The sequence below is a fragment of the Corvus hawaiiensis genome, chromosome 20 (assembly GCF_020740725.1).
Source record: "Corvus hawaiiensis isolate bCorHaw1 chromosome 20, bCorHaw1.pri.cur, whole genome shotgun sequence".
In the NCBI taxonomy this organism is placed as follows: Eukaryota; Metazoa; Chordata; class Aves; order Passeriformes; family Corvidae; genus Corvus; species Corvus hawaiiensis.
This window is the reverse complement of record NC_063232.1, coordinates 5,519,138-5,535,841: the sequence shown is the minus strand read 5'-3', so window position 1 is coordinate 5,535,841 and position 16,704 is coordinate 5,519,138. Positions and strand designations below refer to the sequence as shown.

At 55.2% G+C, this 16,704-nt stretch overlaps 3 protein-coding genes across 3 annotated transcripts; all 3 read left to right on the top strand.

Moving 5' to 3' along the window:
* The first annotated feature begins 5,673 nt into the window (after nt 1-5,673).
* On the top strand, nt 5,674-6,675 carry LOC125336255 (C-C motif chemokine 4-like). Its single transcript, XM_048324610.1, has 3 exons — nt 5,674-5,840; nt 6,022-6,136; nt 6,268-6,675. Exons 1-3 carry the CDS (start codon nt 5,768-5,770, stop codon nt 6,371-6,373), a joined length of 294 nt encoding a protein of 97 aa, XP_048180567.1. The 5' UTR covers nt 5,674-5,767; the 3' UTR covers nt 6,374-6,675.
* A 102-nt stretch (nt 6,676-6,777) lies between these two features.
* Nucleotides 6,778-8,614, top strand: LOC125336256 (C-C motif chemokine 5-like). The gene is made up of 3 exons (XM_048324611.1): nt 6,778-7,568; nt 7,915-8,032; nt 8,381-8,614. Exons 1-3 carry the CDS (start codon nt 7,499-7,501, stop codon nt 8,478-8,480), a joined length of 288 nt encoding a protein of 95 aa, XP_048180568.1. The 5' UTR covers nt 6,778-7,498; the 3' UTR covers nt 8,481-8,614.
* A 4,792-nt stretch (nt 8,615-13,406) lies between these two features.
* On the top strand, nt 13,407-14,337 carry LOC125336292 (C-C motif chemokine 3-like). The gene is made up of 3 exons (XM_048324684.1): nt 13,407-13,540; nt 13,776-13,884; nt 14,035-14,337. The coding sequence occupies exons 1-3, from the start codon at nt 13,468-13,470 to the stop codon at nt 14,126-14,128; spliced, it is 276 nt and encodes a 91-aa protein (XP_048180641.1). The 5' UTR covers nt 13,407-13,467; the 3' UTR covers nt 14,129-14,337.
* The last annotated feature ends 2,367 nt before the right edge of the window (nt 14,338-16,704 follow it).

Sequence of the window (16,704 nt, the reverse complement as noted above, 5' to 3'; positions counted from 1 at the left end):
CAGCATGGACCTGGATGGATCTAGAGCAGGATGGACCCAGGATGGATCCAGAGCAGGATGGACCCAGGATGGACCTGGATGGATCCAGAGCAGGATGGATCCAGCATGGACCTGGATGGATCCAGAGCAGGATGGATCCATGGATGTGGATGGATCTAGAGCAAAGGGAAAAGTCACCCCCAGGCCCCCCCACTGAGCTCAGCCCCACAGAGCAGCCCAGGCTGAGCACTTCCAGCAGCCCCACGATCCCACAAAACTTTCCCTGCCCCCTGGAAAAGCCTGAGCCTGGATCCTGACCCACCCTCTGCACTAGCCAGCTCCCTTTGCTGCCCTCGGTGGCCGGTTCAGTGAAACGTGGGCAGCGCCGTGGTGATGATGAGCAAAGATGCTTTTTTTGGAGCACCCTGAATCTCCGAAAACACTTTCAGCTGAAGTTTCCTTGGATGGCTGGTTTGGATTTGCAACACCCAGCTCGTGCCAGAGCTCTCTCTGCCCTCTTGAGCGGAGCTTGGAAAACAAAACCTTCCCTTTTTGGGGGTTCCTTTCCTTCCTTTGGGGTGCCTCCACCCCGATTCGGGCACTGAGTGTGGCTCCAGGTCCCCCCCCAGCACCGCAGGCCCCCAGCACCCAGAGAGGAGCTGGAGCAAACACAGAGAACGGATCCCTCTGCTCTTAATCTCCCTCTATCTGCTAATTAAATATTGATGGGAGTTAAATATTCATAGAACATTTGGCTCGGGGTTTTTATCTGTCTTCAGGCCGACGTGGGGTCTTTGATGTGTTATTTTCCTGGTCACCCAAGATCCCAGAAGCCTCCAGACTTGTCAACATTCTTTTGAGGTTTGGGGCTTTTTTCCCCCTCTTTGCCACGTGTTGCTGGGAGAGAGTTTGGGTTCTTTCATCCCTTCTGTATCTGCTTTCCTCCTGGATCTCTCCCCGGATGATTCCCGGGGTCCTGGAGGTGTCTGGGAGCCTCGTGGTGCCTCCAAAAAGGGAGGTTGGGCATCACCCGCTGCTCTCGGTGCATCTCCATCAGCGCGGAGAAGCCCCGGTGGGTCCCTGCGGGCACAGGGGGCACGTCCGGACCCCGGGGTGCTGCACCCCGCTTTGGGGACCCCCAAGGAGCACCGTGGCCAGGCCAGGGCCGGGCGGTGGAACAGCGCCGAGAGCCGTTCCTGGGGCAGCACTGACATCTTGTGCCAAACGCAGGGAAAACAGCACCCAAGGATTGTTGGGATGCGGGAACTCCTCCGCTGCTGCTGCGCCCCGAACCCTGCTCGTGCCCCCGCCTGGGCTGGCACCGCACTCAGCTCGTGGTTTGGCTGCTGCCGTGAGCCCTGAGCAAGCCCTGGGGTCCCAAAAATGACAAGGGGAGCCAGCCCTCGGCCCAGCCCTGCACAGCTGGTGCTCATCCCCATCATCACCCCCATCATTATCCCCGTCATCACCCCCATCATCATCCCCATCTTCATCCCCTTCATCATCCCCATCATCATCCCCATCATCATCCCCATCTTCATCCCCATCATCATCATTCCCATCATCATCCCCATCTTCATCCCCTTCATCATCCCCATCTTCATCCCCTTCATCATCCCCATCTTCATTCCCTTCATCATGCCCAGCTCCATCCTCATCATCTTCCCCATCTTCACCCCCATCATCTCCCCCCCAAATCCCCTTTGAGGTGTCCCATCCAGTGCTTCCCACCTGGAATTTTTCCTGCAGGAGGACGGTCCTCCCCACAGCCAGCCCAGGAAATATCTGTAAAAGGATTTTAGGGGAATTCCCAAAATGGAATTCCCAAAATGGGGGCAATCCCAGTCCGCACCGGGGCTGCTGCACCACCCATCCCACCTGCCCGGAGTGATTCCAGGGGAGGGATTCTCCAGGAAAACACCCCGGGCTGGGCCTGGAGGAAATGAATTCATCTCCCCTGGGGTGTCTTTTCCTCCCTGGTCAGGCGGTGGCACAAAATACGTGTGACAAATGTCACCGAGGCCACAAAGGCAGATCGGAGCTGCTGATAGCTGGGAAAACACCACGGCCAGCTCAGGGAGGGGGATTCAGGTAGGGTGCAACAGAATTCCCCAAATCCTGGTGATGCTGATCCGCGTTATCCATCAGCATCACCCTGCACCCCATGGGCGCTGTCCAGCCTTGGATCTGGAGCCTGGAGAAAATCCAGAGAGCCCAGCAAGTCCCCAGTGTGGAGGGGTTTTTTTTGGATTAGTTTTGACCCCAGCTCCTGGGTTTTAGGATAGAGGATTTCAGGAGCATCTTGCTTGCCCTTTTGGGATTTATCCTTTTTTTTTTTTTTTTTTTCCTAATTTTGTGCCTTTCAGGTTGCTGGGAAATCATGAGGCTGCAGGAATCAGGATGCAGATCAGGAATCGGGGCGCAGATCAGGAATTGGGGTGCAGATCAAGAGTCAGAGGAGGCTGGCAGGGTTTATTTGAGTTCTAAACTCGGGGTTTTCAAAGGCCAGGCTTGGGAAGAGCTCGCTCAGCTCGAGCAGCCCAGCCCTGATCGCAATCTCAGGCAGAGGAGTCTGGTGTGAAATCAGCGTTGGAGCCGGGGCCGTCCCCGTGCGGAGGCAGCCAGGATGCCGGGGGCCAAAGGACACGGGAAATGAGTCAGGGAGCGCTCGGAGAAATGTCGAGGAAGGGGGAAAGTTCAGCTCGGGACAGCTGAGAGAGGATGAAATGCCCAGGGACAACGGGACAGCCACAAAACACCTGCCCTCAGGAGATGGGGACAGCGCTTCTCATCCCAAATGGGAGCCTTTCACCGCTGGGATCAGCTCTCTGAGCTCCCCACCACTGCTTTGGGCTCAAAGCCCTTCCCTTTGGGGCTGCTCGCCCTTTGGGAAATGGGGACACAGCTCCAAAATCAAGAGAGGAGCCCAAACTCGCGGAGATCTACACCAAAGCCACACAATGCCAGGTTTTTCATGCTGTTCCCACTTCCCACGGGTGGGAACATCGCTCCCAGCCTCTCCCTGAGCCTGAATTTGGTGGGTGAGGGTGACATGGGCTGGTCCAAGTTTTTTCCAGCAGCTCCTGTGGCATGTCCAGCATTCCTCCCAGAGGATGGACATGTCCGAAATTGGATTTAGCCGTGATTTTCCTGGTGAAATCTCCTCTGGAGAAAGACGGCAGCGCTCATTCCATCGTATTTCCATAGGAGGAGGAGTCTCGGGGCAGCTGGGTACCCTCAGGGGCTGCACACTCCACTTAGGGGAGCACTTTTGGGGATGAGATGCAGGCACCCACTGGGTTTTATAGCCTTGGACAGAAAAAAAAAACCAAACCACCTCCACTGCTTTTTGGAGCAGAATCCAGTTGGGCTCTGGAGGGACGTGGGTGGTGGAGGGGACACTCTGAGCCACCTTATTTTGGGGACAGGAGGGGGTGACCCATCCTGATAGAAATCATCTCTGCAGCAGCAGGGGAAGTCCTGGGTGGCTGGGGCTGGACAAGGAGCTTGAAAAAGGAAACAACACGAAGGGGGTGTGAATTCAGTGGTTACCTCAGCGTCAGCCTCGGCGAGGCGGTGGAAAAGCTGATCCCGAGGAAAAAAAAAAAAAAAGCTCAGCCCGAAAAGGGAGAAAAAGAAATTAAGAAGATAAATAAAAGAAATTAAATAAAAGAAATTAAATAAAAGGAGGAGGAGGAGAAGAAATCAAACAAATCCTTGCTAGAAACAGCCCTGCCCTGGCAAAGCTGCTTCGCTCCCCGGGCGTGACTTCGGCTGCAGCCGCCCTCGGGGGTATCGATCGGCTGGGAGGGAAATGCCGCAGCATCGATAAAGCATCGGCTGGAAAAGCAGCTGTGCCCCGGGGGCGAGCGGCATTCCCGGTGTGTCCCGGTGTGTCCCGCACAGACCAGGCTGGGGCTGGTTGGGAGCGCGGAGGGGGATTCAGCACCAGCACTCCCAGGAATGCTCCGCTTTCCTCAGCAGCGTCCACCGGGATACCCCAATCCCACCCAGAAGTGGGAGGTTTGGAGCGCCTGCAAATGTTTTGGAGGGGGCAATGAAAGCTCAGCCCCCCGGTGGGGTCCCAAATTTTGCCACCTCCCCCTGTGCAGGAGCGGGGTCTGTCCCGTTTGTCCAAGCCTGGAGCCAGAGCTGGGAGTGCAGGCACGGAGCCCCCCCCGTGAAACAAGGCAAAAAAGGAGGAAAAAGGTGTTTTCCTGCCCAGATCATCTGTGGGATCAGAGGATTTGTGGGGCCACCCCAGAGCAGAGACTCTGCCCATGTCCTGTGCCCTTCCCTGCCCCAAACACGATGGGTTGATGAGCTGGGAATGTCATTGCCATTCTTTGCCTGCCGCATCCCAGAATTTTACCTCGGAGTCTTTAAAAGGGCTTTTCCCAGCCCGACAAACCCTGTTTTGTTTTCCTCGTGTTTCGTTCTCTTCCAGGGAATATTTTCTACCCTCAGAGGGCCGTGTTTGCCCCGGCTGCGCCAGGAGCGTTGTGGTGCGTGGGGGTAGGAAGAGGGATGAGGGAAAAGATGGATCCGGTCAGGGAAAGGCGAGCCAGGCAGCTGAGCCAGAGCAGAGCCGGAGTCATCCTCTCTCCTCCGCTCCCTGAGGAGGGATTAACCGGGAATTTGGGTGATGACAGAACGTGGCAGACAAACACAGACCCCCTCCTCATTATCCCCGGGGCATCAGCCGTCACCTCACTGTCATTCCGCACGCTCATCCCAAAGCAAATTTGGGCTGATTTCTGGGAAATGGCTTTGAAGAAGAGCGAGTGGAGGCTGTCCCCATTCGTGGCAGGGCAGGTCCCTTTCCCGGAAGAGCATCCCCGTGGCAGGGCTGTGCCCGAAATGCCCCAGGGTGCCCTCGGCATTCCCAGCCCCGTGGTGGGATGAGATTCCAGCACAGCCTCTGCCTCTCCCCGCTGCTTCCCACCACCCGCCAGCTGCCGGCAGCTGGGAAGCGCCCTGGGATTTGCAGGGGCTGGGGGGAGAGGGGGATTTTGGACAGCTGCAGCCAGGCAGAGCCCTCGAGGGAAGCCCCTCGCTGGCCTCTGCCTTTCCCAGCCCAGCCCGGCCAAGAATACGAGCTGCTGCTTTGGCACCGAGCGCGGGGAAGTGCAACCACCTGCTCGTCCTCCCCCCGGCCCCAAACACCCCCAAACACCCCCAAAGGCAGCGCAGAGGAGTTTAAGTGCCTGATGCAGAAGATGTTGCTCTGTGTTTTGGGGTTTTTCTCTATGGTTTGATTTTCTTAATGGTTTGGTTTTTTTTTTTTTTTGGGGGGGGGTTGGTAAAGGGGTTTTTGGCTGGTGGTCCCCAGGATACAAAACTGCAGGGTCGGGGAGGGGGGGGGGGACATGGACCATGGGAGACCCTGCAGAATGCTGTGCCTGTCCCTTGTCCCATCCAAAGGACATCCCCAAACCCTCTCACCCACCCTGGGGCTCCTTCCACGTGGCCTGGACACAGCCTGCCCAGGCAATCAGGGTGCAGAGCCAAACTTTGGGAACAGCCTGTCCATCAGCCCTAACGCTGGAAGCTGGAGCTCAGGAAAAAATCCCAAGCCCATCGGTGCCAGAAGCACAGCCTGGGAGCACATTTTTTTCTTTCCCAGGGCTGGGAAGGGGATGAGGTGATGAGTATCACTTACCCTCTGTGATTTGGGACGTGGCAGGGGACCAGGCCCTCCCCCTGGCCCTGTGGGAAGCTCCCCCATAAAAGCAGCCGGGACAGCCTGGCCCCGGCACAGGCGGCTCTGCCACTGCCACAGCCCAGCATGAGGACAGCGCCCAGGGTGGTCTGTGCCCTCCTCATCCTCTCCATGCTGTGCTGGCACAGCCTGGCTCAGAGTAAGCACTGTCCCAACCCCAGGGGCTGGGGGACGGGGACAAAACCCAGGGCTGCGGGGTCGGGTTTGCTTCATCCACGGCACGCAGGGGGGTCCCCCCAAAGAGCTGCCATTGCCATGGCAGGGGGGCTGAGGAGGGAGTGGGGGTGTCCAGGCTAAGCCAGGCTTGTGCTGTCCCCCAGGAGCTCCAGCCATGCCGGACAAGTGCTGCTTCAACTTCCAGATGAGAAGGATCAAGAGGGACAACGTGGTGGCCTGTTACCCCACCAGCCCCGAGTGCCCGCACCAGGCTGTGATGTGAGTACCCCAAATCCACCCCTGCATCCTGCCAGGCCCCTTGCTTTGCCTTGGGTCCAACCCTGATTCCCTGAGCCCCTCAGAAACTCAGTGTTGGGGTCCCCACTGATCCCAGCTTCTCTGTGCCCCAGCTTCAGGGTGAGGAACGGGAAGGAGATCTGCACCCAGGCCAGCAGGCCGTGGGTCAAGAGGTACCAGCAGAGCTTCCAAGTCAGCTCCTTCTCCATCCCCAGCTAGCGGGGTGGCCGGGGATAGCGGGGACTCCTCTCCATGGGGGACACCGCCGAGGCAACCCCTTTGCATGGGGGACACTGCTGGATGGAGCAGCTCACAAGGAACATCCTCCCCCTCACAATGATCTTCACCACCTCCCTGAAGGCGCCAAGGGCCTCTCCCAACCCCTCATCCCACCAGGATGGAGTGTCCAGACTCTCTGTGGTCCACAGAGAGGCTGCAGCAGCCGGGGGTGCAGGGGGAGCAGCCCCACAGCTGTTATTTGTAGACACTGAGCAGAATAAAAGGTGATTCCCACATGCAAACATCTGTCTGTGCGAGTCTCTCGGGAGTGGGCACATCCTGCTGTCGGCTTTCCTGCCCACCTGCTGGGATCAGCAAGGAGCCAGGAAGAGCTGGAGCCTCAGCCAGGTCTCTGTGAGGACATCCAGGGGTGAACAGGGCCAAACCATGTCCATGAGGGCTTTGGGGAAGCACCAGAAGGACAACACTCCCGGCAGGAGGGGCCTTCCTGTGCTCCTCACCCCCCATCCTAATTAACGGCCCAAATTCTATCAGAGGGCGATCTCGGGGATGCCTGAGACAGCCCAAAACCCCAGGGTGCCACCAGGAAATGTGACGGGCGCTGTGACAGCAGCAGAGCCACCACGATGAGCAGCCAGCAATGGGTGATGGAGAAACACCCAGGGACGAGCCCGGCCACCACCCAGCCACCCCACCCCAGAGCAAAACTGCGAGAAGAGGCCTCGCAGCCAATGGCAAAGGGGTGATTCTTGCACAGAAACTCGCACAGGACTTTGGTAAGTGTGAGCATCATCCTGTGTGGTTTGCTGGTGGCCACAACCCAACCCAAAATAGACTCAGCCCCAGCATCACTAGTGCTCCCACACTTTCCAGCAGCCCTCGGGTGTCACAGTGGCCAAAGGGGCTGTGAGGAGGAATTTCCCTTCACCACTTGCCCTTCATGGAGAGATCCCAGCGGTTCTTTCCACGGGGAAGGCCCGGAGCTGTCATGGAAAGCCTAGCAGGAGTTATATATTACCCAGGGGTGCAGGCAGGAGGGCAGCGAGCTCTTGGTGGCTGGAGCAGAGTCAGAGCTGCTGGTGCTGACAGAGCCTCAGGTGGGACATGAAGATCTCCTTGGCCCTGCTCGTCCTGCTGCTGGCAGCTGCCTGGGCTGGGAGGCCGGGGATGTCCTGTAAGTATCAACACGGAGATTTTCCCCTCTGAGCTGTCCCAGCTCCTCCTCTGATGGGATTTGGGGCTGGGGAGGGGGAAGACAGTTCAGCTCCTGATGGGGTTGTGGGGTGTCACCAGCTGCCCCAGCATGGGGCTGTCTTGGATTTGTTGAAAATGAGCAAAAATAGGGTTGGGTTCAGCCCTAGAAAAGCCCAGCTGGGGAGATCTACGGGCAGGGAAATGGGGGGCTCCTACCCCGGGGCAGAACATCCCCACCAGGGCTGCAAGATGTGGGATCAGGGAGCAGGAGCAGCACCCCTCGTGCCAGGAGTGGGAGAGCACTACATCCTCTCTCCTGCTCTCAGTCCGCAGCTCCAAAGTCATGTGCTGCCCTAAGGAAAAGTTCTCCCGTGGGAGGATCCCTGAGGACAAAATCCTGGAATACCACTACACGTCTCCCACCTGCACCCACAAAGCTGTTCTGTGAGTAACCCCAGTCCCACCCAGCCTTCCTCCCTGCCACCCCACTCCTCACGTCGCTCACCCACCTTCCCTGCAGCTGCTCTGCTTTTGGGGAGTCCCCCAAACCCCTTGGGAAGGGAGCTGAGGGTGGGGCTGCCCTAACCTGGCTCTTCACACTCACCTGCTTAACCCAAACAGCCCCAACCCCCCCCTGTTTCTGCTGTCAGTGGGGAAATGGGGAGGAAGCCAAAACTGCAGAGGTGGCCAAGAGTCAGCACTTCCAGGAAAAGAGGGGGGCAGGATGCTGCAGGAATCCCTGGTGGGATGCTCCACTCCCAGGCTGACTCTGGATATTCTTTCCCCCCAAAGCGTGACGATGCCGAGGGGGATGGTCTGTGTGGACCCAGAGGAGAAATGGTTCCAGAAGTACCTGAGGAAGCAGAAGAAGCCAAACAGCACCTCCAAGTGAAGCTGCCTTCCCCAAAAGCTCTATTTATTTGTACCCCATAATTCTCTGTGCCTTCTTGTGTCACTCATTAATTTATGGAGCTGGCTCCGTCCCCTCCCTTGTGGACTCAATAAACCCTCTCGTGCTGACCTGCAGCTGCAGTGAGATGTCAATCCTGGGGGAGAAAATGGGTCACATCCAGGCTCAGCATTCCCAGGAACAGCCCAGGAGCCCCTGGCAGGACAGGGAAACCCAAAGGGCTCAGCTGCCCTCCAAGGTGGAGCAGCCCCTGCCCAGCTGTGGGGTTGAGGATGCCCTGGGCAGCTGCCCATGGGATGGGGATGGAGCTGAGGCTCCCTTTGGGGGTGTTTGAGGGTGTTTAGGGGTTGGACTGGCTCTGTCCCTGGGGAACACCACTGGTGACAGCCCCAGCCTGGTGTCCCTCTGTTCCCCACCACTCCCTGGGCCCGGGTTTGTCACCCAAACAGGGCACCCGTCCAAGCCACGGGCAGCCAGTTTCTCCCGAGAAATGCTGAATTATCCACTTCCCTGTTTGTTTGTGACTCACTTGAATCATCTTTTTGATGAGCTGGGACTCTTTTTTGACGGCCTCACTCCTACAGATACCTTTATTCACACTGCCAGACTTGCTGCCATTTATCTGCCCCCATTTAGGGCATTTTTTGTACAAATCGATGACCTTGGGCCAATTGATCTGCCACGATCCCCACAGGATTCTTCAGCAGCTGGAATTGGTCTGGAATTGGAAAGAATGGTCTTGCCTAGAGCTGTGTGACTGCAATTCTCAGTCAAAATGAGAGTTAACAAGACTTTTCTTGTTGCTCTTTGGTGCTGGAAATCCAAGGATCCAGCAGAATATTGGGATGTGTGAAGGACAGGGCAGGAACTGGTTCTCCAAATCATAGAAGCATTAAAGAAAAGACCTTTAAGGTCAAGTCCACCCATTAACCCAGCACCAAATTGTGTCCCCAGGTGACACATCTTGGGATGGGGATCTCACTCCAAATGCCATGTTCACCCCGAGCACTGTGACTCAGAGCCGGAGCCCACACAGAGGTGCAGGATGATGACAGCAGGGCACGACCTGGAGATGGAAGATTGCCAAGAGCGGGGCTGAGGGCCACCAGCTCAGTGTCCCTGTGGCTTTGGCAGTGCTGCATGGCAGGAGGGTGGCTGCAGTGCCAAATCACTGCCCTTTTCCCGGGCATAATCCCCCACTAATCCCTTTGGGATTTACTGGAATGCCAGGTGTGCTGCAGCCTCCTGCCTGGGAGAGGTTGGTCTTTTCCTGGCCATTCTTCCTCTCAGTCTGGCACAAAACTCACTCTGTCTTTGATGCAGGACCACAGGAAACCTGTCCTGGGTTGTGGGCCTTCCCTCAGGATCCTCGGAGAGGGAAAGAACATTTGGGAACTGGAATTACAAACCCATCTCCTCTTTGAAGGCAGAATTACTGCCATAAAGCCACACACACGAGGGTCAGAGGCAGCTCATGAGGCTGTGCCTTCTTCAGAACCTCGAGCCACGGGACCCCTTTGCATAATTTTTATCAATGAGTGTCACTTCCCAGAGGGAGGTTGCATAACCCCAGTGGTTTTCTCTGCACTTGCACGGGATCAAAGTGCTGCCAGTACCTTTCATTTCTTCCTGCTGTGGGCTCCTGTTTTGGGGAAGGCAGAGGTTGCTGTGATCCCTTTGGTGCTGCAAAATGTGGGGTCCCTCTCCTCAAGAGGTGCCCAGAGCATCCCCCTGCCTCACAGGCAGTAGTTGGACTTGATGATCCTCGTGGATGCCTTGCAACTCAGAATATTCTGTGATTCTCCTCTTATTTATTTTTGGGAATGTGCAGCCCTAAAGGGCAGGTTTCTCACCCCAGGACTGAGCAAATTTGGGGTCTGCTCTAGCCCCACACTGTCTCAGCTGCTCCCCCTCAGTCAGGGTTGGTCCCTCTGCACAGCCCCAGAGGGTGAGGGGGGTTTTAGACTTAATTCCATCCTTTTCTTTGGGTTTCTCATGCAAGGCAGTGCCACAATCATCAGATTATGCAAGACCAGGGCCACATTTGCTCAGCAGCGGAACCTCTCCCAGTCCATGTGAGTCTGTCCTGGTGGTGAGGTGGCCACAGCCTGGATCAGGAAGAATTTATGGGAACCTTTGGGGCCTTTTTGTTTGACTGCACCTGTCCCACCTGCCTCTTCCTTCCTCATTTGTTCCCTTTTCCCTTTTCTCTCCTTGGTGCACAAAATTTTGATGGTGTTGAGAACTTGCCCGTAACCAGACAAGCTAAAAACAAGTGGCAGCTTTGGCTCTTTACTCCCCTCCCTAACAAAAATGGGCTTTTTCTCTCTTTAGTTCTTCAAATTTGCATTTGTAAAGCCGAAGTTTCTCTTTCCCTGCCTTTCCTCCTCCCCAAATTCGTGTTTGTCTGCTGGATCCAAACATCATCTGCTCACAGACGAGGCCTTCCACAGCAGGAGAAATAAAACCACCAAGCCATTTCTTTACTCTCCCTTTAGATCAGTTCCCTGTATCTAATTCCTCAAACAGAACTAAACACAAACTCGCTGCCTTTGTGCTTTTGTGCAATTCACCGTAATACCCTTGATTCCAGTTATAATGGAAAATATTTCATCAGCATCCAGTAAGAAGTCCCATCCGGTCCTCGGCTGAATGGAGAACCGAAAGCTTGGCCAGTCACTTCTGCAGCAAAGAGGAAATGGTTTTGTCTTTTCCACCAGAAAGCATCTATTAATTGTGAGATTCTCTGTGCTTCCTGCCGGATGATAAGTCACCCTCTGTCATCCTCTGGAAACTGCAGTGCTCACAGTGCCCCGATCTCAGTTTCCAAGGTTTTCTGGCTGTGGGATGTTCCTCACCACTCTCCTGGCATTTGTTGTCCCCCAGTGCTGCTCTCTTGTCCATCCTGCCCCTTCTCCCTCTGTTTGGGCTCCCACCAAGGCAATAGCACCCAAGTCCAGCTCATCTCTGGCTCAGGGCTGTCCTCTCCATAAAAAAACTCATCCCAGGGTTTGGATAGCTCAGGATCTTGTTCCTGTGGTTGAGCCAGGCAGCAATTCCTGGTTTCCTTCACCCTATCAGCCTGTCTGTCCCCACTCCCACTTCTCCCCCATGCACAGAGCAAAGCTGGCCCTGGTAAGGGCAGGAGAGGTGCCAGAATTCCAGGGGTGGCTGGAGGGCAGAGGTGTGGGAATGTCTCTGTGGGACATGTGGGGTTTACAGGCAGAGAGGTTCATGAAAGCACAAAAAACTTCTGCTGGCTCATCCTGAACTTGGGATTCCCCTGCACAAAGGGGGTGCTTTGAGTTTTAGAGAAACCTCTGGGTGTCTCTGCAATGAGCAGAGCAGAAAACCAGAATAAACTCGTGCAGATCTGCATTCCCCCAAGGAACCAAGTCCCTTCCTTCTGCCTTTGTGTTCCCAGGGACATGGCACAAGCAGCAGGTGAATTCTCCAAGCCTTTCTGATGGAGAGCCTGGTTATTGTTAAATCCAAAGGATTCATTGATTCCTTTGCAGCCCCGTGCACAGAGTGGCTGGAACAGAAATAGCTGAAAATTGGGAGTTGGAGAAAGAGCTGGAACAGCTGGACCTGTTCCTCCACCACCCCAAGACCAGCTTAGCACTGCCCAGCTCCTCCTGACCAACTCCAGGAGATGATTTGCAGCCATTCCCACCTCAGAGAATGGCAGGACCTGGTGGCTGGGGAAGGTTTGCTGGCCAAGAGGCAGCTGCTGTGAGTGGGGAAGGGAGCACAGGCACTGCCACGGCTCAGCACTTTGGGCAGTTGGACTTTTCCCTCGAATCAGTCAGGAATTAGTCATGCCCAAGGCAGGGTCAGCAGGAAGGCCAGGGGAAGCTGGGGGTTTGCATGGTGACTGCAAACCCTCTGTGGCAGCATCAGGGAAAGGCTGGAAAAAGAAAAAAAAAAAGGAGTATGGAGTGATTTTGGCAGCTCACTCTGTCTGGGTGTGCAGCAGAGGGGGGTGTTTGGGAATTACCCTCTGGCATTGCAAATGCTGCCCTTTTTCACTCACTCTCCATTTTCCTGGAGGTTTCATCTGCAGTGAGCTGATCCCAATGGGCACCAGCAGGATCCTCTCCTCTCTCTGCTGTCCCTGACAGAGGGAGCTTTGCTTTTTGGGGCTAAATCAGGAGAGATTAAATTGGATTAAATGACCCTGCTTGGGAAGAAGTGGGCAAGCAGTTAATTGCAACAATTTGAGCGTTGAGAGGCTGCAGCCAAAACTGAAAGCCTTAAAGAGGTGTAAACTCAGCCAGGGACAGGGAAGGTAGCAGGGCAGGCTGCAGGCCTGGATCAGAGCACGGACCCCGTGTCTCTGCAACCTTTCCAGTGAGGAAATTGATCTTTTGACCACATCACAGCAAAAAGGGACAAATGTGAGCCCCACGGTGACTTCCAGCTCAACACAACCCTGTCCCTTCACGATCTCTGCTGTCCAAGCAGGAGCTGGGGTTACCAGTGCAGAGGAATGTGTGTGCAGTGGTTCCTCGCTCTGGATCCCTGTGGTGGAGCAGGGTGAAGAAGTGGCATTTGTGGCAAACCCGGGGAGAAGCTGGGATCTGACTCCTGGCAGTGGTGTCCTGCCAGCAGCAGTGGCTGGGGGTGTCCATGCCAGGGCACCTGAGCTGGGCTATTCCACCCCCAGAGCTGCTCCAGAGCCCTGCCATGGTTTGGGACCACCAGGCACCCAAAGAGCACCCTGAAAGCTGCAGCCTCGTGGCCGGCGCTTCCCCTTCTGCGGTTTCCTCGCCTTCTCCAGCTCAGCGAAACTGGGTGATCCTGACACAATTTCCCTGGTACGATGCCATCACTTTCTTTCTTTGAAGCCCTGCACCCGCCCTCCGAGGAGGATAAAAGGGGAGCACGGCCCCAGGGGCCACAGAGTCCTGCAGCCTCCCCAGCTCCAGCTCCAGCTTCGCTCGCAGAGCCCTCAGCCCACAGCACCATGAAAGTCCTGGCAGCCACCCTGGCCACTCTGCTCCTCCTGGCCACCTGCTCCCCATCTGAGGGCCACCTCGGTGAGTCCAGCATCACTGCATCCTCCCTGGGAGCTGCCAGAGAGTCCCAGCTCTGGCAGGGCGGCGCTGGTGGCTGTGGGGAGGGTTGGGGGGTCTGTATGCAGGTTTGGAGCTGGGGGGCTCCTGGAGGGGGTTCTGCCAGGGATGGTGGCACGAGATGGCAAATCCCTGGTGGGGGGCAGAGGCTGTGCTGCAGCTGAGGCATCACCAGGGCCGTGTGTCTGTCCCCTCACAGATGGTGTCCCCAGCACCTGCTGCTTCAAATACCATAGAACGCCCATCCCTCGGCGCCTCGTCAGCTCCGTCTTCGTCACCAGCAGCTCCTGCACCAAGCCAGGCGTGATGTGAGTACCCAGCACTGCCAGCGCTCGGGGCAGTGCCCAGGGGTGCCAGGGGGCACTTGGGGACGTTCATGGGACACTCGAGGTGCTGCTGGTGGGACTCAGATGCCACTGCCTCAGCCCAGCACCTCAAGGCAGGTTTTGTTCCGGCAGTGTGGTCACCAAGAAGGAGAAGATGCTGTGTGCAGATCCACAGGCACCATGGGTGAAGGAGCTCCAGAAGCACTTCCAGAGCCTGGAAAACTGAGCCTTCCCTGCTGACATCCCCAATCACACCCCTGCATGGCTTCCAGCCTCGGGCACACCAGAGAGGATTTGACATCCCCTTCTTCGATGGGGAAAATTATTTTATTTAACTTATTTAAGTTAAACTAAATATTCTTTTTCTAAGCACAAAAATTATTTAAACTGTGTCAGAATAATAAACTAAAATAAAGTTCATTTCAATCACATCAATGTGTCTGGTCATGAAGAGTCAGCTTTGATGCCTCCTTGCACCAAGGTGGGAGAAGAGACCCACAGGGACCCCCTTGCCCTCCCTTCACCCTGGGTTTGCTGTTCCCCAGCCTGGGTCCAGCTCTGGTGCCACCCAGCCTGTCCCCACAGGTAACACCAGTGGTGGCTTTTGTTTAGGGAATGTCCTGGAAGCACCATGGTGCCACAGGAGAGTCAGGGCATGATGTTCCATGGGATGGAATATCCTTTGCCCATCTGGGATCAGACTCTGCCCCCCCCACAGCAGCTCCTCAAGTCCTTGATGAAGGAAAACAACACATCAGAACAATTAAAACATCAGCGTATTATCAACATTATTCTCATGCTGGATCCATCAGCAAATATCTAAAAAATGATAATAAAATTGAGCAGCAGGTCCTTCCCCAGCTCCATTGCCCCACACCACTGGTGACACCACCAGCCAGGACATGGGCAGCTCCATCCCCAGACACAGGACATGAGGACACTGTGCCCCAACCCAAATTTCTGTGCCACCCAACTCTTCATTAACAGGCACATTGCTGAAGTGGAAACTGTTTGGGTTTGAATATCCTGACATATTTTAAATACCACACCTCATAGCTGATGATAGCTCAGAGCTCAGAGATATTTGTGGTGAAGGAAATGCAGTGGATCTCACTCATCTGGGCTTCAGGAAGACACTTGAATTAAGGCCAAAGACTAAATTATGAGCAAAGGCAGAGAAGATGTGACCAGCATATGAAAAGTGAATTTGGTCAAGAGCTGCCTGAAAGGGGCACGGTAATTGCTTCAGCTGCAAGGGGCTGTGTCACACTGAGAGGGGGTTACCCACACAGTTCCTTGGGTTTCTGCCTCAAAAAATATCCTGCTTGACATTTGCATTAATGACCTTGGCACACAAAGCAGGGGAAGGCAGAGGAAATGTGCTGATGAGGCAAAACGAGATGGGATCATCAATCTGGAGCAGGCCAGGAAATCACACAAAAGGATTCTACTGACCTTGAGGGATGGAGAAAGGATCCGAGGCAGCGGTACAGAGAAGGATCCTGCTGGTGGGGACTGGGATAACAGGAATAGCCACTCCAGTCTGGGATCCTGTGAGCTGGGAATGTCTGGGGCAGGGAAAGACCCATGGCACACATCACAAGGCTGATGTTAAACAGCATGAAAAGGGTTCGATGCAAAAAGCTTGGGTTGAAAAATGAGGGACTGATCCATGTGAAGGCATCAGAGGTTGGAAGGAGGTGCAGGGGGCACTGCTGGTGTGAGGACAGGCTGGAAACTGCCTGGGAATACCAACAAAGGGGAAATCAGCTTTCCACAGGGGAGCTGTGAGGATCTCATGCAGGTTTCTGACCCAAGATAAAAACCAAGCACTGCTCCCACAGACACCAGTCCTACCAGCAAATTCCACGAGCCATCCAGACTGGAGCTGAGATTTCCTTCCCGGTGTGAACTGGCTTGTCTTTACAAGGGTCACATAGGCCTGTGAGAGCCCTGTTTTCCAAGGTGTCCCTAAAAGCAGCGCTGCTGTGGAATCCAGCACTCTCCAAGGCTGTCCAGCCACCAGCAGCCTGCTCTCATTCCCAGGAAAAGCACCAGATTCACTCGTTCCCCTGCAGGTGGTTTTGGTGGTTGTGGGGTTTTGGTGTGAGCTGCCTCACTCTGAAACCAGCTCAGCTCAAGCCTTCAGTCTGGAACCAGGGAATAACAGCACTTCTGCCCAATTTCCTCCAGAATATCTTTTTTGGGCACTCCCATCTCTACCAGCCCCTCTTCCTGGGCCCTGAGGGAGCAGAGCTGAGTCTGGTTGTGCATGCCCCATTTCCTAAGCTGATCTCTTGCTGTTTCAGCTCCCCAGGGCTGAATTAATTTTGTAATTCCAACCTTTTACTCTCCACCTTCCCCGTGTGTGCCCATCCCAGCAGGAATGTGCCACTATCCCTGCAGTACTCAAGCACATCAAATCACCTCTGGGATCATCAGGGGTTTCTATTTCTTTATTTCCCTCCTTTCGGTTTCTTCCACATCCTCATCTTTGATTAAGTCCCTCAGAGCTTCCTGGGCCACCTCACTGCTGAGCTGAAAGGTTTTTATAGCACTACTTTAAATTTTCAGGCTCTGTCTATGGACTTCCTCTTTCTCTGGAATTTCTCTTTCGAATTCACTGGGACAAGACTAATTCTGGGGTCTGCTTGGATCCCTTTCCTGTTCAACCACAGGATGTGGCACTGACTCACGTTGTAGGGAGAATTACATAATGGTCCTTCACTTCTGTCCCCCCCAATCTGTGAATCCCAGCACCCACAGCATCCCTCCACTCCCAAATCCCAGCCAAAGCTGTCT

Excerpts from the sequence above, each read along its gene's own strand:
- LOC125336292 (XM_048324684.1), top strand. The coding sequence starts at position 13,468 with ATGAAAGTCCTGGCAGCCACCCTGGCCACTCTGCTCCTCCTGGCCACC. Across the intron at positions 13,541-13,775 it reads CCCATCTGAGGGCCACCTCG|ATGGTGTCCCCAGCACCTGC; the intron begins GTGAGTCCAGCA and ends GTCCCCTCACAG. Across the intron at positions 13,885-14,034 it reads TGCACCAAGCCAGGCGTGAT|TGTGGTCACCAAGAAGGAGA; the intron begins GTGAGTACCCAG and ends TTGTTCCGGCAG.
- LOC125336256 (XM_048324611.1), top strand. The coding sequence starts at position 7,499 with ATGAAGATCTCCTTGGCCCTGCTCGTCCTGCTGCTGGCAGCTGCCTGG. Across the intron at positions 7,569-7,914 it reads TGGGAGGCCGGGGATGTCCT|TCCGCAGCTCCAAAGTCATG; the intron begins GTAAGTATCAAC and ends TCCTGCTCTCAG. Across the intron at positions 8,033-8,380 it reads TGCACCCACAAAGCTGTTCT|CGTGACGATGCCGAGGGGGA; the intron begins GTGAGTAACCCC and ends TTCCCCCCAAAG.
- LOC125336255 (XM_048324610.1), top strand. The coding sequence starts at position 5,768 with ATGAGGACAGCGCCCAGGGTGGTCTGTGCCCTCCTCATCCTCTCCATG. Across the intron at positions 5,841-6,021 it reads CTGGCACAGCCTGGCTCAGA|GAGCTCCAGCCATGCCGGAC; the intron begins GTAAGCACTGTC and ends GCTGTCCCCCAG. Across the intron at positions 6,137-6,267 it reads TGCCCGCACCAGGCTGTGAT|CTTCAGGGTGAGGAACGGGA; the intron begins GTGAGTACCCCA and ends TCTGTGCCCCAG.